This window comes from Cuculus canorus, chromosome 20 (assembly GCF_017976375.1).
Source record: "Cuculus canorus isolate bCucCan1 chromosome 20, bCucCan1.pri, whole genome shotgun sequence".
In the NCBI taxonomy this organism is placed as follows: domain Eukaryota; kingdom Metazoa; phylum Chordata; class Aves; order Cuculiformes; family Cuculidae; genus Cuculus; species Cuculus canorus.
In genome coordinates, this window is record NC_071420.1 from 7174654 (window position 1) to 7196126 (window position 21473).

General features: G+C 46.9%; 2 protein-coding genes across 12 annotated transcripts in view; one reads left to right on the forward strand and one right to left on the reverse strand.

Moving 5' to 3' along the window:
* Window positions 1-6482, forward strand: part of RFFL (ring finger and FYVE like domain containing E3 ubiquitin protein ligase) — a 24865-nt gene extending 18383 nt beyond the window's left edge. For 4 of the 11 annotated variants that reach the window (XM_054085383.1, XM_054085380.1, XM_054085379.1 and 1 more), the window contains exons 3-7: window positions 431-835; window positions 2709-2792; window positions 3164-3371; window positions 3845-3868; window positions 4562-6479. In XM_054085383.1, coding sequence (XP_053941358.1) covers window positions 431-835; window positions 2709-2792; window positions 3164-3371; window positions 3845-3868; window positions 4562-4743 — 903 coding nt within the window. In that variant the 3' untranslated portion in view covers window positions 4744-6479. Of the gene's footprint in view, window positions 1-430; window positions 836-2708; window positions 2793-3163; window positions 3372-3844; window positions 3869-4561 lie in introns of all 11 variants that reach the window. The other 7 variants (XM_054085376.1, XM_054085374.1, XM_054085373.1 and 4 more) reach the window with 3 other exon arrangements.
* Window positions 6483-7372: 890 nt separating this feature from the next.
* Window positions 7373-21208, reverse strand: LIG3 (DNA ligase 3). Its single transcript, XM_054085387.1, is given in 22 exon segments — window positions 7373-7873; window positions 8665-8756; window positions 9197-9383; window positions 10247-10393; window positions 10967-11041; window positions 11854-11996; window positions 12382-12505; window positions 12767-12814; window positions 12816-12844; window positions 13812-13847; window positions 13850-13899; window positions 14339-14418; window positions 15158-15289; window positions 15714-15869; window positions 16504-16672; window positions 16786-16863; window positions 17541-17707; window positions 18636-18787; window positions 19219-19416; window positions 19578-19715; window positions 20206-20627; window positions 21076-21208. Coding segments are annotated over 21 exon segments (2853 nt in total). The 5' UTR covers window positions 20624-20627; window positions 21076-21208; the 3' UTR covers window positions 7373-7639.
* Window positions 21209-21473: the final 265 nt, after the last annotated feature.

The following is a 21473-nucleotide window of genomic DNA, read 5'->3' on the forward strand; positions in this document are numbered from 1 at the left end:
TAGAACTTCCTTAGTGCACAGAGCAATATTCAATTGTTTTATAAAGCAGTGCACAGCTGGCTGTAATTTGTTTTAAATCCTGCTGCCTCGTAGATTATCTTCTGATTTGATCTGTGGTTTAAACTGGATGAACAGGTCTATAATAAGGTGCAGAAACCTCCTGTCATTGGAGTGAGTTGTTTAAGGATAGAGGATTTCATTCTGGGTCAATGTAAACAGTGTTGCTCTGTGAGGAATCTAGAGATCTGCTCGTGGAATCACTCTTTTTCCTCACTGGGGAGCACGAGTCACTTTTTGCTAAATCAGGCTTTGACTATGCAGAGGCTGCTGCTTTGGCTTCCACATGGTAGAGGAGCACTGCCTGTGGTGCATATCCCACTGTTGCAGGTCATGGTGAACCAATTTGAGTCTGTTCCCTTCTCTTTACCAGCACATCTGCTTGGACTGTAAGAAGAATTTTTGTACGTCCTGCTCAAACCAGTCCGAGGACCGTCCTCCTCTCTGCCATCTATGCCAGCGTTTCCGAGCCACGGCTTTTCAGCGGGAAGAGTTGATAAAGATGAAGGTGAAGGATCTGCGAGACTATCTGGCACTCCGTGAGATTTCCACAGAGTTGTGTCGTGAAAAGGAGGACCTGGTATTTCTGATTCTTGGCCAGCAGCCTGTAATTACCCAGGAAGATCAGATAAGAACAAATCCATTTAATACTAGTGCCTCTGGACAGCAAGACTTTGTGATTCTCCCACCAACCAGCCTAGCATCTTCTACCTCACATAATGCGTCTCCAGTGTCTACAGATACCATCTCAAGTTCACTAGCTCAGGAACATCACCAGGTACAGTCTCTAGCCAGAAGCAGTTCTTGTAAACTCATTCATCTCTGGTTTTGGATTAGCTCTAAGATGTTGCATGAGGTTTTTCAAGTAGATAATGTGCGAAGAAAGTTTTGTGTTAAAGGTGCCTGCTTAAAAAGCAAGGGGCTCCTGTCCAGATGATATTTCAGTTGCATTTTATACCTGCTCTGCTCAGGTTTATTTTTAACTTTGAAGTGAGAACCTTGCACTTTCTTACAGGATGATTAGGAGAGTAAGCTGAGCTATTTTACACTGCTTTGCTGTGTAGCACCGACTGGTTGTCAGCAGCTTTGTGCTGTTCCCTTTCCACACTAATGGAACTTCATTTGGTGGGCAGTGCTGAATATATTGAACATGCACTCCAAGAACATCGCTACTTTGAGATGTGCTTTCTCTGGTGCTCTGGTCCACGCCTGCCATAGCCACTGGGTGCTGCAGTGACTGGTTCTTGTGGTACTGGATGTCAGTGCTGGCACACAGATCTATCTTGTGTGTGGATGCTGACGACTTTGACAAATGTACCTAGGTGTTAGACGAAATGGTTATTATCATTCATTCATTCATGTGCAAGACAGCAAGCACGGTTTAAAGCAATTTTGAACTGAAACTGATGAGAAAGATTATTGTGAGATGGGTGACGTGTTCAGTGTCTTCTGTGTTTGGATCAATGCCGTTAAGTCTTCAGTTCATGATGAACCCTGCAGTTCTGACAAACCTTGTCAGGGGCATTCGAGCTTAATTATGTTTTATTGACTTTGCTTTGTTTGTCTCTCGACTATCTGGTGTGGGATGTTTACTCAGTGTTTGACATCTGCTCCCAGTGCTATTATGCAGTTAATAGGTGTGTGTGTAGTTCCTGGGTACCAGAGCTGTGAAAGTGTTGATCGCTTCTGCTTCCTCAGCAGATGTACCTGGTCCCGGAGAATGGTTTTCCAGGGAGGACATTTTTACAGGTCATTAAAAGACTTGTAAAATTTTTTAATTCTCTGTTTTTCTGGATATCGACATTCCATTTTTTACCAGCAAATTCAGCTCTGTCTTCTTCTGTTACTGTTTCACGACATGTTTCAGCTTCTTGTCTCTACTTGTGTGACATCCTGCTGCAGTTTGAGCTCTTCCATCATGATTGTTATTCTTTTGCTTTGTACATATGAACAAGTCACCATGTAGATGAGTAGGATGGTAACGTTACAGTGTGCTTTGTCAGCAGGGAAACCTCAGAGGGGAATGGCAGCTCCTGAGGGCAAGTCAGTTACAATTACCCTGCGGCTCCCTTCATCTCACCGAGTGCTCAAAGCAACTGCCCCTTCTTATTCTCCACCTTTGTTGCTGCTGGTCCTTGACTTAGCATCTCCTATTTGTCCAGTCCAGAACGCACTGGAGGAGGTGTTTGTGTCTGGTTACTTTGAAGATGACCTGTAGCCTGCGAGCTGTGTTAGAGGGGTCTTAAACAGAGCCTTGCATTGAGAGCTGCTGTGCTGTCAGAGCTGCGATATCACACCGTGTCGCACTGCAACACATCAGTGGAGGATGGTATAACTACGGTCTTCTCTCCATCCAGCCTCACAAGAGCATCCTGTGGGTTCTTACTGTACAAGTACTCTATCAGGGTTTAAATAAAGCGGGGCTTTAAAGGGTCAGGTACTGCGCTTCAGTTTAAAAAGTTTTACTTGTTTAAAGTTTCTTTGTTTTTACAAGTGCTGCACAAGAAATGTCTTCGGCAGGTGTGCCTCACCTTTACGTTTTGCTGCAGTTGATCCTTCCAGTGGGCATGGTTTCCAGTTCTGAACTGTCGAGCTCATTGCCCTTTGGACACAGAGAGATGCTGTCGGTGAAAGTTTATTTCCTCTTCTAGGCAAATGGTTATGTGCCTCCAAGCCAAGTCGGTATGACAGGAGTTGAGAATGCAGCAGAAGCACCAGCAGAGGAGGAGACACAGGTTTGTGCTTTGGAATGACAAGGAATACTGCGTTTTCTAGGCCATACTTGGCACCACAGGATCATTCCTGCAGAGAGATGGGTGGCAAAAAGGTAGTTTAGACTGACCCGTGGCAGGCTCAGTCAGCCCCTTTCTTTAGCATCATCTTGTCTTCCACATACAGAAATACCTGGTATCACTTGAACACTGTAATAAATACAAATGATTTATTTCTACCCTAGGGCTTGTGTTTCTGATGGAGGAATTCACAGAGTAATCAGTCCTCTGTACATCCAAACATGAGTTCCTGCTAGTGCGCATGTTGAAAGTTGATTTAAGTTGTAGTGCTAGGTGTTCAGGGCAAGCATAATTCTGTCTTTGTTCCCTTTTAGTCTACTGACTCAGAAGATAACCTGGTGCAGGGGAGGAAGGCTTCTCTCTCTGACCTGACAAGCATTGGAGACATCAATGCACTCTCTGTGCGACAACTGAAGGAAATTCTTGCTCGCAACTTTGTCAACTACAAAGGCTGCTGTGAAAAGTGGGAGCTGCTGGAGAGGGTGACTCGTCTCTATAAAGAGAAGGACCTTCAACATCTAGGTAAGAAGCAGGAAACATGTCCTGCTTTGCTTTTATGTTCTGCTTTCATTCTATCATGTACTTTCGACAGAATTTACCCTTTCTTTTAATTACTGCTGCCTGTGCTTAGCCAATATTGGTGACAGTAACACCAAAGGAACTGGCACAAGGGGCTGCTGGAAGTGTAGTTCTAGGAAGCCAAACACTGTGTTGGTTCCAACACTGCCTTAAAAACTGAGGTCACTTTAGATCGTCCCTTATCTTTGTGGAGCATTGGCTGTCATGTAAGCACAGCAAAAAAGAAAGTTTCTTGCTAGTGAACAACCTGTTCTGATCAGAGAATCAGTTCAGTCCTCTGCATGGGGATCAGCACGAAGTAGTTTGGGTTTAGTGACTTGCCTTCAAGGCATTCACCTTCTGTGCAATAGTGATGCTTTAGGAATTTTTTTCCCAGCTTCTTATTTTTGCCAAATAACTCTTTTCTTGTGTTGCAGTTTCTGACACTGATGATCAAACTGGTAAGTGCCATTTTTCATGTTGCTTCACGCAGCTTATTGCTAACAATCTCAGTGGTGGTTGTTTTCATCACACAGAAAATAGCAGACAGAGCCATGCTGGGTCTCGCTGGAATAATTTTCTTCCTAGTAGCTAGTGTAGTGCTGCGTTTTGGATGAGAATGTTGACGATGCACTGATGTTTTAGTGCTTACACTGGTCAAGGATTTGTCAGCTTCTCGTCCTGTGCCAGTGAGAAGCTGGGAGGGGGCACAGCCAGGAGAGCTGTCACAAACTGGCCAAGGGGATATTCCACAGGATCTGATGCCGTGCTCAGTGTCTGAACTGGGAGAGTGGGCTGGGCACCTGCCAGCAGGCACCGTGCATCACTTGTGCTGTACACTCTTTTATAATTTGGTTATGGCTCTTGGCTGTGCCATTAAGCCATCTTTGTCTCAGCCCATGAGTTTTGCCTTTTTTCCCCCCCAGTTCTCTTTCTGATCACGCTGCAGAGCAGTGAGCAAAGGGCTGTGGGGTTGTTCTGGCTGCCTGCTGGGTTAAACCACACCGCTAGTGTAGACACGAGGGGGGATTGTGTAGACCTTCTGTGTGCAGAATCACACACTGAGAGATGGCTCTTCGGTAAAGCCATCTCTCAGACTGCACACAGAGGACAAAGCTTTCCTTGTCTCTTGCAAAGTGGTCTCGTTTCCTCAGGTGGGGCCGGGCTCCCTGGCACGGAGGACAACCTCTGCAAGATCTGCATGGACGCAGCCATCGACTGTGTCCTGCTGGAATGCGGCCACATGGTTACTTGCACCAAGTGTGGGAAGCGGATGAGCGAATGCCCCATATGCAGGCAGTACGTGATAAGGGCTGTCCATGTCTTCAAGTCCTGAGCGTGGGTAAGGAAGACTGGTGATGCCTTAAAGCCTCATCCACTGCTAAAGAAACGGTCAAATCCCTGCGGATAGGTAGGTCAGAGATGAGCACATGGACCCCATTGGAAGCTGGAAGTGAGGGAAGGAGGAAGCCTGGGGAGAATTGCTCTTACTCAAGCCCTGCTCTTCCTGCTGTCGTGCTTTAGACCACAGTGCCTGGACCCTGGGAGCTTCTTGCCAGCAGCAGACACAGGGATCATTGATGCCCTGCATTCTAGAATAACCTGATCCACCAGTGTGGGGACAGACGGATGCTGGGCTTTCCTCCACAAGGATCGGATTCAGAGGCTTTGTATTTTCCCCTGAATATTAAACTAACATGGACTGGGGTCTCAAAGTGACACTTGTTTTGCTGCTTAGGCTGTACACCCAGCAATAACTTTATTTTCAAAGATGAACACTTTACAGTGCTTGTTAATTTTCAGGGGTTTTGTTTTTTTAATTAAATGGTAAATTCTTATGCTTGCAGGACAGGCAGGCTGCCTCCAATTTTCTTATTCAGAATAAGCATAATTCTAGCGTAGTGTCCTTGTGGAAAAATGTATCGTTTTACTTGAAGATGGATTTTGTATTATTTAAAATACAAGGGGTGTAGGACTTTGAAACTCGCAGCCTTACCTTGTGGTGTGGTGGTGGCATTCTGTTTACGTGCCAGCCAGAGGGAGATTCTTGCTTTGACTGTTGCTGGTTCCTTTAACTTCACAGCCTTGCTTACAGTATGTGCCTGCAAGTGTTTTAACACTGACTTGACTTCACTTCATCGAGGAGCTTGAATCTAAGGCTCGAGTTTTTTAGAAGGTTTAGCAAGGAGAACACACAGCTGAAGAGCAGTAAGGATGCCATTGTTTGACAATTATATTTGAGTACAGGTGACTTTCTTTTTAGAGGGGATGTGGAAGAACACAAAGCAGCTCCCTGGAGTCAAAAAGACAAGCAACCATCATTGCAGATGCTACTGTTTACCTGACAGCTTCCCCCCATCCTCCTCTTTGCTCAGTTTTACAGCTCTGTTACATTCGGGCTGCTCATCAAAAGCAATTTATGCTGTGCTCTTTCTGCTTGTGAAGGTGGGCAGGGGATTCAGTGGGCTGACACGTGACAGCCGCAAGCCCTTACAGCTCTCCTCCCCGACAGCGTGTTCATTCAGAAGCCTGGCTAGGGAAAATCCTAACTGGCCTGTTTTTCCCATGGTGCCCTGCAAGCACAGGAACACACACGATGTGTTGAACAGCCTCCTTCATTAAATTCACTGTGAAAATCCACGTTGTCATGTTTTTCAATAAACTCAGGGCTGGGGAAATTTAGGAGGAAGAATTATCATTCCCCTGTGGACAGAGGTTCTTTTGCACGTTGAGGGTTATGCTTATTTTCCACAGCAGATAATCCAGTTGCAGGTGAATGCCTGACACTTTAGGAACGAGAAGATGTTCCCCCCATGACTGTAAAGTTGCTTTCTGAAGGGAGGAGACTTTTTTCTTGCTCCTCCTCCTTACCCCCCCACCTCCGCAAAAGGAAGATCAGAATCTGGAGGAAACCGAATGATGATCCAAAGGAATATAATTATCTGAACTAATAAATGGAAATATTTATGTGCTTTATCTACACTGTACATAGTTTAAATATTATAAAAGTTAATATTCTACTTGAAATGGCACATTATTCTCTATTAAATCCTCTTGGTACTACAATGGTTACAGTTACTAGTTTTGGTACAGAAGTTTGGTTTATAATTTTATAATAAAGTTCAACTGTGATTTAGTTAACCTTGTTTCTGACTGATGCCAACAAGCCAGGAGAAAGCTGACATCCTACAGCTACTTCTGAACTTACAGCTGGAAAGGGCTTGGGTTAGCAGATGCTTAAATATCAATAGAGGCTGAAGGAAACTAGTTAACTGAAACCACAACTTTTTTAGCACTACAGAGGTAGCTTTGTGAAGAAGGGGAGAGTGCACTCTGGCTCCCTGAGATCAAGGGAACCAGTAACTGGTCAGCTCATATTTCCCTTCACAATGGCCATGGCTTACTTAGCCTACTCACAGGGTTCAGCAAATGCGTATCGTAATTTGCCAAAAAAGTAAAAATTAATTCCCATTTCTAAAAGTCATCTTGCTTATTTCATTAATACTCAAGTACTGACAAGAGTTTTAAACAGCTTTGTCAAGAGCTCCTTTCTCAGCTTCTACTTGTTGAAACATGAGTGGCAGAACATGTAAGCAACACATCTGCAAGGAGCAAACACTCCAAGAGGACAGATAATGCTACAGGAGTTGCTGTAACAGAAGCGTACTTGGTGTCCTCATGTGAATATGACACCCGTGGCAGGTGTGGACTGGTGCCAGATACAGACCTGTGCTGAATGTTAAGAGACGGGGAAGAAGAGTTGAGCCCAGGAGAAGGACACAAACTGTAACCACGCAGCAAAGTGTTCCTAGCAATACAGCCAGTAGGTTCCATATATTTGGGGTCTGTTTTCCTCTGTCCAGGCAGAGAGTAACCTTTGGAAAATAAGTCCTGACAGCAAAGGAGAAACTGCTTCAGTTTTATTATTTCTTTTATCTATAAAAATACCCAAACTTTAAAAACCCAAGGAGCCTAAACCAGCACCGACAGCAGTGCAGGGGCCTAAGTTATGAGCAGAAAAATTGATTCAGTAATGACAGTTCCTCAGAGAGTTGTTTTAATTAATTCCATATGGTTGCTGTAGATCTTTGTAACTGCCTCTGGTGGACTCGGGCTTCTTATTTCTCTCCAAGTCTCCACAGAGGAATCTCACCCTTTCTTCCACCTACCTAGTTCTCAGCTGTTGCTTCCAGGGAACTTTTGTGCCAGGACTGGTCAGCTACTCAACAGTGCTAGCACGGGGCTACCAGTCTCCGTTTCCGGATGCATTTCCAGATCCAGTTGGGAGATACACGCTTAGCACCAGGGTTTTCATCAATGTCCCCTATAATATGTGTTGCTGAGGCTGTGTCCAACTCTGACACGAGATCACCATCATATGCAATGAAGTACCGCCGGATTTTGTCAAAGTCCTTCACTGAGGGCGAGAGGTACAGCTTCACCCCAGTGAAGATGTCCAACAGCACCTGCGTAACATAAGAGGGGAGAAGCGTGGGTTGGGCTGCAAAGGACACTGAATTCTTTGAGGCATCAGCAAGTGATTCACAGTTCCCGAGGCTCTTGTTCTAATCCCATGTCAAATAACCATGCTCTTTGGACCTGCCATTAAACCATACACAGTGCAGCCCCCGTACACCTCCTCTGAGAGCCACATGTTAGAGTTGAACAGTGCTTTGGGAAAGTTATTACCGCCCCCTTAGCGATGCTGCTGCTGTGGGCCAGTAAACATGGTCTTAATGTCTTTGTCTTTACAAGCCCAATCTTCTTAGGAAAAGTAGGAGAGTGTAAGACCCTGGGAGAGGACATGCTGTTTGCATCACAATAGCTACTAGAGCTTACCGGGAAATTACAGCTCAGCAGTTCTTAGTGACTCCTACGATCTGCTGCACAACGGGCTAGAAAGGACATTTCCCTCCCTTCACAGCTCCCACCTCTTCAGTATGTGGCACTCGGAGGAGTAGCTGTTCAGCAAAACAAGGCTTTGCAGAGCAGGACATTACTGGTGGGTGAATAGAGTATCCTGGCCTGTAGCATCACAAAGCCAGTTATTTCAGCTCTGCAGCCAGGACAGAGCTGCAGCCGCCCATTTCCTTTATGAGGGGACTTGTTGCTGCTATTTCTGCCTTTATATTTCATTTTAATTTAGGGTGCTGCTATTGGAGAGCTCAGACTGTTCCAGATGGAAGGCCAGTGAACAGACAAATGAAACTGCCTCAGCTTCCTCGGACCCGAGTGGCTGCTGTCCAGTGGACCATACCTTTTTTTCATTGCCATCCATCTCAGATGCTTTTCTCTTCTCCCCTCGTTTCTCCTCTGATTTTTTGGGGGACTCAATGACTGCTTTGCTCTCTAGAAACAAAAATGTCTCATTCATGCTCTGTAGATACTGGTTGTGCATTAAAGTGGTGGGAGAAAGGAGTAAAAGGGAAAAGTCTGTTCCCACCTCAGCCTGAAATATCCATGAATTAGCATGTAACTAGTAAGACACATTTTTCTGCTGTGAATGGTGTGGGGCATCCTCCTGCCCTCATCTCCAGGATGTTGCCATGCAACTCGCCTCCTTGCTGTCACCACACCAGCTTTTTGAGACTGCTTAGACATTGCTACAATTTTCTCCTCAGTGACAAAGCACTGGCCACACCAACGGTCCAAACAGCTTGGCCCATTACCCCTGGCACGCACGTGAAAGCTGCCATGGGACCATCCAGTATCTGACAGAAGGCAGAGACCCAAAGCTGGCCTGCCCCAAATGCAGAGAACACACCCAGAGGCTCCTCACCCCATCTTACCTTCTGGCTTCTGGGCTTTTGCAGGGGACTTGCTTGGGGGTGATTTAATAGCATTGTGTGGTGTGGAAGGCCTGGAATTTCCCTCATTCTCTCCACTGTTCTCTCCACTGCTGCCAACCGTAGACTCCTCCTCTTCCCCAGTAACAACACTGAAGTCAGTCTTCTCTTTGGAGAGCTGGTACAGCTCCTGTCCCCCAAGAAACAAAGCACTGCCTTTAGCTGCAGCAAGACCTCCGGCATTAAACATGAGCTGGAACACATGGTCTCTTCCTTGTTTCCCTCCCGAAGTGTTTGCTCCTGTGCTTGTTCTTCCTGCACCTCTCTGTAGCCATGTTCCCATCAACTTCATTCAAGTTCTCTGTTTTCCACCCAGCTGCCCTACACCTAGGGAAGCCACACAGGGAGGCAGCAAAAGCCACAATCAAATCATCTGCTGCAGAGCAAGACAGACGAGCCCTTCAGAGCATGGGTTCCTAGCCTGCGACATGAGCAACACCCACTGCTCCCTCAGGGAACAGTCTGTCCGAAGAGGATATTTCACCTTTGTCTCCCTACCTGCACAGGGAGCCAGAAAGACCGGGCAGTAGATGGGCTGAGTTACTCCGTGCTTCGATGGCACAACAAGCACTCGTATCTGCTGCCAGCATCCCTACAGGCAGCGGGAAAACAACCCCAACGATAACAAGAGCTCATCCACAGCTGACGGCAGCGAGCCAGCCCACTGCTATCAGCAAAGGAGGCACAGAAGCTGTGTGGGGTGGGTGCAGCCCCAGGGTCCTGGCACAAAGCCACGCCTGCGCCCTGGAGCCACACAGGGTGCGCTTCCCAGATGCTCCCCCAATCTCAGCAACTCGTGGGAGACCAAACGGCCATAAACACAAGAGAATAATGGGCACCTCTTTCACTGTGAAGGCTGTTACGAGAGCTGACACAACCAGTTGCTAGCACAGACTTTCCTGAAAGTGCACCTCACAGCGGCTTAAGGGTCTTTTTGAATAGAGACTGCAGTCAGGACTTCTCATGCATGGCGCACACAAGACATTAACTCACCTTCAGCTGCTGGAGGTTGGTGGCTGTCTTCCAGTCTTTGTCATCTCGAATGCGGGTGCAGCGAGGGAAGCGAATGGAGATCCCATCTGCAGTGTGGGCTTCGGCTTTAGAGAATTCTGCCCCAGTGATCTCCCACACTGGGGCTTTCTAAACACAGGATTGAGGAAGTCACATTACACTCTGTGTTCTCTCATGAACTATCTATCTGATGTGTCTGTGTTCCTGCACCTCTACAAGCACCCTTCCTACCCAGCAGACAGTTCCATTTTCACAAACTGACCTTCTCGGTCACCTACTTTTCTCAGTGAGTCAGAGATCCTTAACTGGCGTACAATGCCAAGTTCTAAATAACTCCTATCAGCCATATGTGGCACAAAGCATACTGAATAATTTCATAAAACATAGCAACTGTTGGGTTGCGGTTGTGCTTCAACCATTTTAAGTCAGACTTTTCATGGCTCAAATTTAAAGCAAGTTCACTTCTGGAAGGGATTTAATGCACAAAAATATTTCCCAGAAGCACTGCAGGTATGACTTCTTCATGAAGCTCTTGGCCTTAAAGCCACCTGCAAGATTCAGAGACAAAAACCTGCACTTAAATTCCTGTTGCAAGTCTGAACACTAATCCTGTAACAAAGACAATGTGTACACTTAAAAAGAAGTGCGGCAGATTGCTGTGTCAGGGCTAGAAATCAGTTAAATAACCATGATAGCGCTTACCTTTGGATCGGGGACAATGAAGTCTGGATAGTAGATTTTGTTAATCTTTAGCCACTTTGGAATTTTACTAGGATCCTATTAATTAAAAGCACAAAACCAAAATGATAGCACTTGTGACCATATATGAACCTATTCCTACAGAAGAGTTACTGTAAGGTGTAGATTAATACATAGGCATTACATTGCCTTTATGTGGGTGAAACTGGCTTCAGCCTGCAGCGCAAGGTGCACTCATCTGCGGCCGTTTCTCTGATCTAGAGCATCACAAGAGTTACGTGTAACACAGCTCCCAATTACTGCCATTCTATATTCAAAATTACAACGCTGTTGCCCCAATTGTGATTCACATAAAACTACACATTTTTTTAAGGTTCTATAACCTTGATGTAAATGGCCTTCAGGTTGTCAAGTAAATATTGAAATTCAGCTCCATTTATTTGTCAAGTCCTGAAAAGTAAGATGCCTCACCTAAATAAGTCTCTCACAAGAAGTGGTAACTCCGACAAGTCAGGTTATCCAGCCAACAAGACAACTCTGACCGGAGCCCCTCTTCTGCAGCCCCATCTAGCGACCGCCTTCCCCCATCGCACTGTGCCACACGTGGTGTTTTTGCTCTGCTCTTCCCATTAAAACTTTGTCTTCACAGGAAACACATGGTGCCTGGCTTCCCACTCAACGTCTGAGTAGAAGCCAACTTGCATGCTGGCTGCACCTACACCTCATTTGTGTCTCTCATTTCACTCTAATTGAGCCTCTCTTCATTCCATGCAGAACATTTCAGTTCTGCATTCCGCCAGCACCTCGGCTGCCGCTCAGCAGGAAGGCAGCTTTTACCAAGTTGTTTGCTGAGCGTTCGGTTGATCACGCTGTGCCAGAGCCCCTCTCACCTTGCTGATCTTCACCATATCCAGCTCTGTTTGCAGACGCGCCAAAGTGGCATCATCATGGCCACCCGAACACTTGGTCACCGTGCACCACTTCTCACTCTTAGGATCATAGCAGCCCATGAGGAAGATGGACATCATCCCACCTGCAGGAGAGGAGAGCAGGGAGGGTCGCATCTTCAACAGGACAAGCCACAGCTTTTCAAAAGAGCAAAGCAATGAACCAAGACACTCTTCCACCTCTGGGAGTCAAAGGGCCTTTGGGCTGTGATGGTTTCAGAGCATCAGCCCCCATATATGAGGCTGAACAATCCCCTACACTCAGCAGGAGCCTAGCCCAAGGCCTAAAGCTTTGCCATGCCAGCTAACCCACAGTGAGCTCACAGCCTGGCACGTGGGCCGCAGCAGTGACTGACTGCTATGTCTCATTCTGGTAGAAGACTGAATGCTACAGGGGGCCTGGAGTGGGAAAAGCCTTGAGAGTTTTCTGAACTGACAGATCTCCAACTTGAGTCAGCTCCAGGGACTTGCCTTTACTGCCTTGTCCATAGAAAGCTCCCAGCACCACCAGGTCTGCTGTGTCAGCCATCGCCCCCTCATTGAGGTAGTCCTTTTTCACTTTCAGCCAGTGCCGCTTCCCTGGTTCATAATGACTCTGTGCAAAACAAGGCGAGAACCCCCAGTCAGAAAGGAGATGGCCTGGTGGACAGTGCTCTCCACGCACAGCCCTTGCTTTTACCGTACAGGAGTACAGCTGTGCTCGGATACATGAGAAACAACCTAGACTGGATGTCACCATCTACAAAACCCAGGCATTTCAAGGATGCTCAGCCCTGTGTGCTTCATCCACAGACCTTGTTATTGGTTACTCCCAGATTCCCAGCACACACCAGGAGAGCATTAAGTGTGAACTTGCCTTTAAGTCTTTCAACACCAGTCCCTCCAGTCCCTCACGGATGACTCGGGTGATCATATCTGACAGATCTGAAGCTTTCTGAAAGGCAAAGAAGCTGTGGTAAGCTCAAGAATGTCAAAGAGCAGCAGTCTTCAGGCGTTGCATTTGGAAAGGTGGTGCATTAAACCCAAAGAAATTACAGAGAGATGAACAGGTAGTTTTATAAAATGTTTTTTCCAAGGAGAGTTCCTCCTTGCTGCACATCCAGAGACTAAGCTGCAAAGACGTCCCAAGAAGAGGAGCACTGGTTACTTAAAAAAATACTCCTCAGAAGTAAGGTAGTCATCCTGGTTCGTATCTCCAGGACATCACATATATGCAAGATCAGATTTGCTTGTCTGTGCCTGCTTACTTCGCTATCCAACTGCCTTGGAAACTACACTCTTTTTTTCTTCCCAAAATGCTTTCTCTGCCCCAAAATGTCCAAGGGTTCTCCACCAATACCAAGGTACTAAAGACATCAGTAACAGTAGAGAAAAATAATGGGACATAGGGCTCGTGCATGACAATCAGAGGAAGAACTGAGCACACTGCTCCCTAGATGCAGTTTTTAGCACTCAGGATGTGTCAGAGCTGCAGGAGTGTGGCACATGAAGTTGCTTGGTTACTGGAAAGCAACCTAGCTCCCTTCAGTCAAACATCAGCCTTCTCTCCACAGCTCAGCACTGCACAGCGCAGACCAGGTTACAACAGGCTCTAGCTCCTCCCAACCACATCAAAATTAAAATGTCTACAAAATCAGTAAGAAGCCAAAAAGAAAGTGCAACTTCAGACTACACTGAAGTGGCTGCAGCAGAGACAAGATGGAAGCACAGGCCCAGCCCTTTTGAACAACGCTGGCTCAAGAAGTCTCATGCACACACCAGAAGCAGAACCACTCTGACAGGCAGGTCACTGCCAAATTTGAAGCCTTCATCATAAAAAGGGCCCTGTGGTAAAGGAGCAGTGAAGTGCCCAGAGTGCAGCCCATGGGATCACCACGCATGCAGTCTAACACTGAACTCACCGTGACGTGCTTCATCTCAGAGAAGAGGATCCGGTTGGGGATTTCAACCATGTTATCGTGGAGAAACTTCCGACGTTCACACAGAGGCCTGAAGCAGGGAATGGATAATTAAGGCCAAGCAAGCACTTTCAACATGAAGTACATTATGTGAACACTGAGAAAAGCCACTTAAATAATTAAATGATTTAGCCTACAGAGTTCCAGAAAGCACAATCAATTCCTACTTTCCTCCATGGAGTAAGTTATAACATAGAAATTTTGTATTAAGAGAACATTTAACATCAGAGGACCTAAGATGAGCTGGGTACTGAACCACATCGAGTTCAGCTGAAATGCAGTCATTCCCTGTATTTTGGAACAGCAGAGCGAGAAGGAGCACCATAGCAGAACTCCTAAGTGCAGCAAGGGTTCTGCCATGCTATCATAACAGCCAGTGTGAGCTGGTCTCCCTGGCAGTGGCACTGTATTGCAACATGTTCACACCAGGAAACTGGTCAGGCTGCTCTCCCAGGGTGCAGGACACATACCTGTCCATCAGGCTGACGTCATTGAAATAGATGCAGTCGAACACAAACAAGCAAACGTTGGCATCTTGGAAAGCAGCTTTCTGAAAGACAATTTTGATTAAAAGAAACTTGTAGTCGTAGCAAGCAGCAATACGGAGTTTTAGAAGAATAATAGAAACAAAAAGAGTGCATTTTAATCTCCATAATATTTTAGAGTTCTAATAAGCTTAGGCTCTTCTAAAAGACAGGAGCATTCTGAGAACTAAGATTTAGACTGAATGTGTCAAAGAACAAACTAAGAAAATATGCTAACTTCCTAACGTTGGGAAAATAATGCCACAAATGTTAACAACTTTGGGCAACGTAATATCCATCGCTTCAGATTAACAGCTACTTTAAACTAAGGCACTTAATAACCTAATTTTCATTTTACTGGCCTCTTCATCACTCCCATTTAGCCTCAACACAAGCACTATGTAACATTCATATGGACTAAACACTCTTTGTACCGCTGTGGTCTTCCAGTCCACCATACATTGCTTGAGTGGCAATATGCAATGACAGAATCACAACATTTCCTAAGGGTTTTTTAGTATTTATCTTAAGCTGAAGTTTTCTTCTTGTCCTGCTAGTGATCAGGTTGATATGAAAACTACTGCATTAGAGCAGTGCCTTGTCATCAGTATCAGCCTTCTCAGGGAACTTCTTTCTTTACCAAGTGCTCTAGTAAGCACCAGATCTCCTAAATTACCCTGCATTAATATGTTGCACGCTTGTGTGTTTGACTCAGCAGAATGACAGCCTCCAAGCATCACAAAGGATCTGTTGTTACTTTTTTACCTTGTGCACACCAAGAGTCCCAAAAGGAAGTGGCTTGCCAGTTTTGTTGTCAATCAGAAGAACTTCTGAATCCAGGATCATACTCTGCCCACCAGGGAAAGCCTGAGGGATGAAGTCCTTAAAATGGGCTACCTTGGGAAGAAATGAAAAGAGGTGGTTATCGGCTGAAGAGATAAGACTCACACTGGTGTAGATATTTCCTCCAGCAGTGTCCCAGGCCTGTGTAGGCACATCTGCCATAGCTTTATTTTCGACTATGGTACAGAGAGCACAGTCTACAAATAAAAAACATTGAGTCTCCAACGAATACAGCCAAGTCACCCGCTGGCATTGAGCCTCCCCACGTGCTGTGCACAAAGAGGACTCTAAGGTTAGCTGTAATTTCAAGCTCCTAGACTGCAATTCTATCAAGTGTTGGTTTTCCAGATTGCAACTATCTACACAAATTAGAAAAAGCCTACAACAGAAGGCATCCTCCTTGCCTACAGAAACTGTTGTGACGTTTGTATTTATAGAGGAGCTGACATGAGAGAAGAGGGAGTTTATAGGCGCTTACTTTGTGAGGGAGGACAGGTTTGAGGCTTCTGCTGAAGTAGCTGAAGTGATCTCCGTTTTTATGGACTTGCACCCGCTCACCATCATATTTGATCTCTGCGTACATGCCGTTCGGGCACTTCTTCATGGCGTACTCAACTGACTTGCAGGCTTCAGCCTTAGAAAGGTGGAGGGAGAAGTTTCAAACAGCTATTTAAAAACAAAGCTAGTCTCACCTAATTTCATGAACAAACTACCAATTCCTTTGTGGATCTTTCTTTCCAGCATCTTTGATAATCAGTCTAAGTCTTCCTTAGTTACTAATTTACTTAGAATCACCTGCATACGTCCAGATAATTATAGCTTCTCAGTGTTTATCTCCTCCAACTACTTCAATATATAACTACTATGCCTTTTGTAGGAGGGCCTTTAGCCCCGAAGTAAATATTTAACTCTGATTCATTCATATTTGCATCTCTAATCCAATTAACCTACACTATTTCCAGACAAAGGATCAACTGACAGCAAACAAAAAAGAAGTCACTTCTTCACTGAAAGCAAGTCAGGATTTTAGCTCCTGCAGTGTCACTCAAGCTGCGAGTACCCAGTCCGTTCAATACTGGCTTCTTAGTAGAGAACACTTTATAAAGAGGCATTAAACACAAAAATCAGCACTGCAGCATCTCTTATCCCATACTACACGCAGTTACTTATTGGTCTACTGATTCTGAAGGCGAGGGTGTCTGACAGTACACAGGAGAATGCCATCCCTTGCTCAGCTGAAGGTCACCCTGCAGGGCAGCCAACATTACCAGCATGGGCTGCACTGGGGTCATCAGGGAGGCCTGCACACTGAGGGTTCGCTTCAGACCCGGCGTCTCCGCAGCCTCCTGCTGGTTCTTCAAGACTCGCTCTACTACATCCTGGAGGTTGCGTGATGCTTTGAATGCCTCGTAAGCATTGGGATCCAAAGCATCCAACCTATAATAAATTGAGAAGAGGAGGGAAACAGATCAATCCCAGGTGTGCTGCTCCTGCCTTATGAGGCTAACGCCCACTTCTGGATTTATCTCACAAGAAAAGGTAAGACTTACACATGCTTAGCTCCAGCATTCATTTTCAAGTCATGCTTAATTAGCCTGATGATGCATTTCAGGTCATTGCCTGTACATCTGAAATGTGAGAGAAGATTCAGAACTAGCAGACATTTACCTGAACTACTTTCCAGCTGAAAAACAGAAACTGATCCAGGCCTTTTAACAAAAGGTCCTTCCCTTCTGTAAGGTTTAAAGTCAATTGAGGACACATTACTACAGGCACGTTACTGAGTTATACATCGCAGAGGCACAAGAGAATATCCAAAAGGCTTTTTAGCATCTCTCTCTTTGGATGCCAGTATTAATTCTGCCTCAGTGTTGATGTACCTTCCAGAATTCAATGCATCAAGAGTAAGTGATAGCAACATCCTCGGCCTGAAATCAACACAAACTAAGCCGGACCAAGAATCTTCAACACATCTAAATGCCCTGAAGGTTTTTCCCAACATACCCAAGACCAGCAACGCATCTAATAGCTAAGTATCGTTAAGGTAGTTCTGCAAGCCACTTCTTTACTGCTGACTGAACAGTGTCGCAACAGGTAAGGATGGAATTTTCTGGCATGAACAGGAGCCATCCACGTTCTCCATTGCTGGCCAGCAGTCAAAGTGTCTTAACCAAACCACCAATTGAGTCTTATGGTGGTAAGTTCAGTCTCTGTGGCTTTTGACTAGATTATCACCTGTTCCAGCTTGCGATACATAGCTAACCACTCTTACAGTAAAGCTTCAGATGCCAATTACTTTTCTTACCTGCGAGTGATGTGTTGCAGCACACTTTGCTGGTCATCCTCCTTGGTAAGCTTTGATAGCTGCATTAGGAATTCATCCACCTCTTGGATGGTCAGGAGACTTTTGGCTGCTGGAGGACAAGACTTGCTTTGTTCAAAGAAGAGGCGTACGGTCTCGGAAACATCTCCCTGTCTCAAAAAACAAAACAAGGGTGTGGATCAGAGCTACGGCTAGAGAACAGGGACACCACCGAGGATTCACCATGGTTCCAGTTAGTGGGGTAGAGCACAGGAATGATGCTGGGATTGCATAAAGAAATTGGAATCAAACATTAGAAAATAGCTGCCGCAACACAGAATAAAGCTTCTCAGCTGTTTGATTTGCAAAAAAACCCAAACCAAACCAAAAAAACATATGCGAGAGTAGCAGCATCATCTCATTGCTCTATTTTTCACCACTGCAGAATCAGAACCTTTGTTTCCTCAGGACAAATCCACTCATAAATCTAAGGATCTGAAACAGTCTAGTGATGTCACTAGAAGGCAGCATATACCAAGGCAATAAACAGAGGTGAAAAAATCAGCTTCATTATCTAATCACCCATTTTCTTACTCTTGGAATGAATCAAAAGCGTGCATAATCAATTACCAACTCCTCTGTGCACAAATTAAATGCACTTGCAATTGTATGAGTGCAGCTTAATTTTTTGAACTAACTTGAGCTCTCAGCCACAGAGCTGTTAATTGAATCACAGGTTTTGATACGTGATGTTACTAAAAAAGTAATATAAAATCAGTTGCACAGGAACATGCAAGACAAAGCAGTTTAGACAAAGCGGATGCAGCCCAACTTGCCTAGATATTTTAGTGTTGCTGTTTAAAGTTTTGAAGGTGAATTCATATCTTGCTTTCTGTTCAAGCATTATTTTCTAAATGTTCCAGATGGCAGAAAATGCTATGAAAACTGCTAAAGCAAAGAAATAAAAAAAAAAAAAAAATCACCAACTCCCACTCCAATAGTCAAGCCAGCGATCTTTCAAACCAGTTAAAAACCATGACAGAATTCCCTACCGCAAGTCTGAACAGTATGAACGAAGAGACTGCAGTCTGTTCTCACCTGTTCCAGGTCCCGGACCATTTCTTCTTGGCTGCAGTTAAAAATCCTACTGAACAGCTTTACAATCTGTTTATCATTCAAGTTGTAAACAATTTTAATGACGCCTGGTAAAAGTAGCTTAATGGTCAGGTACACGTCACCATGAAAGCCATCTGGGAAGAAAGCACAGCCCATTAGAAACCGCCACAATTTATTTTCCTGTAGAGGTTCTGGCTGGAGTGCCTGCTAGCATGATTCCAGGACAGAACCTGCAGCTGAGACTTCCCCGTTCCACCACGCTATCCTGCTTCATACGAGAGTCCTCAGAGGAAACACTCTGAACTGTCCTCCAAATGTGAACTCAGCCTTAAGTTTGGTGGCACCTACAAACCACCCCACAGTCCCAGACTGAGACATCTGTATCTGAATTGGTTATTTAAATAAACAGTTCACCTTGCAAATCTTATCTCCATAGCCCAGAAATCATCACAGTGCACAGCCTGGACTACACAGCAATCAATTTCACCCTTGCTTTTGAAGTAATACTTTGAGGGTGATTTTGAGAGGGCTTCCACATGCTGAGGACACCAAGCAGGAACCATACCTCCTCCAGATCCCTTCTTCAGAAAATCCTGGATGATCTGCGTTTTCACATTATAGCTAGGCTTTTCGGCTACCATGGCACAGAGCTTCCTGAACTCCCGCAGCAAGCAGTCTTTGTGCTTCGGATCACATTTTTTTGCAGATAGGCTGGACTTGTGGGAAGAGCTTGCAGAGCCATCTTCCGAATTCTTTGGCTTGGCTGCACAAAAGACACAAGAAATTGCTTACTGGGCAAACCAGATTTTTAGAAATAATTAAAACTAAACCACCTTCTACAGATAAAAGATCTGAGCAGAGCTAAAATGCCTCTGATGATGATATTAAGAGAGAACGACTTCCCAGTATCAGTTTAAGTTCTACCTGTGAAGCCAGAGAACTTCTTTGGTGATGGAGTGATGAGAGCCAACGGATCTTTTGTGGTCAGTTGTCCTGTGGCAGTGAGCTTAGCCTGGACTATCACTTTTTTCTTCGGAGTACTTCCAGCCTTGGAATTTGCTTCTGTAAAACAGCAAGATTCAAACCAGCAGTCAGAAATCATCTCATACATCCCTCAACGCGTCACGTAAGTTACACTGCAACAAATGAATCTGGAAAGAACTGGAGATGGCGGGGAAAAAATGAACGGGCATGTTTGTCAGATAGCAAAATACTACACAAGTTACTAAAGATCACGAAGAAAAGCTGAAAATGGAAAATAACTAACAGTTCCTCCTGGGATCCATCTGCTTGTGTCGGCACATGGATTAAACCACCTAGACTGTCTCCACAATCAGTTGTGACTAATTAATTGCTGTGGCAAAAGGGTCAACTACATCCCTTTGCTATAAAGCCGAGACACAGACCTCAGCTGCGCAACTCGCTTTGTCACCAGGTCACACTGATACATCAGCAAGGACTCTGTGGAGAGGGCACGGCCTGCGACAGCCCATGGCACACCTGTGATAAAGGTAAAGTAAAAGAGTAACCCAGGCACTGCCTCACGTCTCACCCGAGATGTGCTTGTTGATTAATTCTTTCTCCCCATCTTGTAACTCCTCCCATCCCTCCAGGTCTGTGATGTCTTCGATTTTCTTGGTGGTGGCGCGGGCCTTGTCCAGCTTCTCAAACATGCACTTGACGTGGTACCACTCCTTCATGTCCCCACCGGACTCGGTGAAGGGGTTGGGCACGATCTTCCCGATGCGCACCATTCCCTTCACGATCTTCTCCTTGCACTTCTTGCAGCCGGCCGTGCCGCGCTTGGCGTAATCCACGCAGTACCGCTGCTCGGCCATGCCCGCGGGCAGGCACAGCGCCCGGGGCCGCGCTGAGAGGGCGGGACAGGGGGGCCGCGTGCGGGGCGAGGGCACCGAGCGCCACCCGAGCAGCCGCGCCGCCTGCCAGAGCGCCCGGGCGACCGCGGGCATCCGGCTGCGGGAGGGACACGCTAAGCGCCCGCCTCGAGCTGCGACCCCAACCTGGGGCTGCCCCCCCCCGCTCCCACTCCCACCCTTCCTCTCTGCCAGCCCCTCCGACCCCCCCCCCACCCAGTTCCCACTCCCTTCCTTCTGACCCCCACCCCCGCTCCCTCCCCTTTCTTCTCAACCCCCCGCTCCCACCCCTCCCCCTTCTGCCCCCACCCATTCCCCCTGCCCCCCCCGCTCCCCTCCTCTCTTCTGCTCCCCCCTCCTCTGCTCCCTCTCCTCCCCTCTGATCCCCCTGCTCCCTCCCCTCCGCCCCCTCCCCGCTACTCCCTCCCTTCTGCTCCCTCCTCTCGGCCCCCCCTCCCCTCTGCTCCCCCCCGCTCCCTCCCCTCTGCCTTCACCCTCGGGACTGCCCTCCCCACCCCCAGCCGGCCTCAGCCGCGTCCCGCGCTCACCGCGGCGCTCACGGGCCCGCCATCCCTCCCCTCAGCCTGGGCCAGTCCAGGCCTCAGTGCCGCAGCGATCGGCGCCTGCGCGCACCGCCCCTTCCGCCCAGCCGCGGCGCGCGGAGCGTGCGCTGAGACCGGACCCGTCCCCCGCCCCGCGTCGCGCGCAGCCTCCCTCCGCGCGCCGTTCCCGCCAGCCCCGCGCGCACGCGCCGCGTGCGCCTCTCCACCTCGTGCGCGCCTGAGGCGGCGCGTGCGGCGTCGCGCGCCGTTCTCGCCAGCCCCGCGCGCGCCTCTCCGCCTCGTGCGCGTCTGAGGCGGTGCGTGCGGCGTCGCGCGCCGTTCTCGCCAGCCCCGCGCGCGCCTCTCCACCTCGTGCGCGTCTGAGGCGGCGCGTGCGGCGTCGC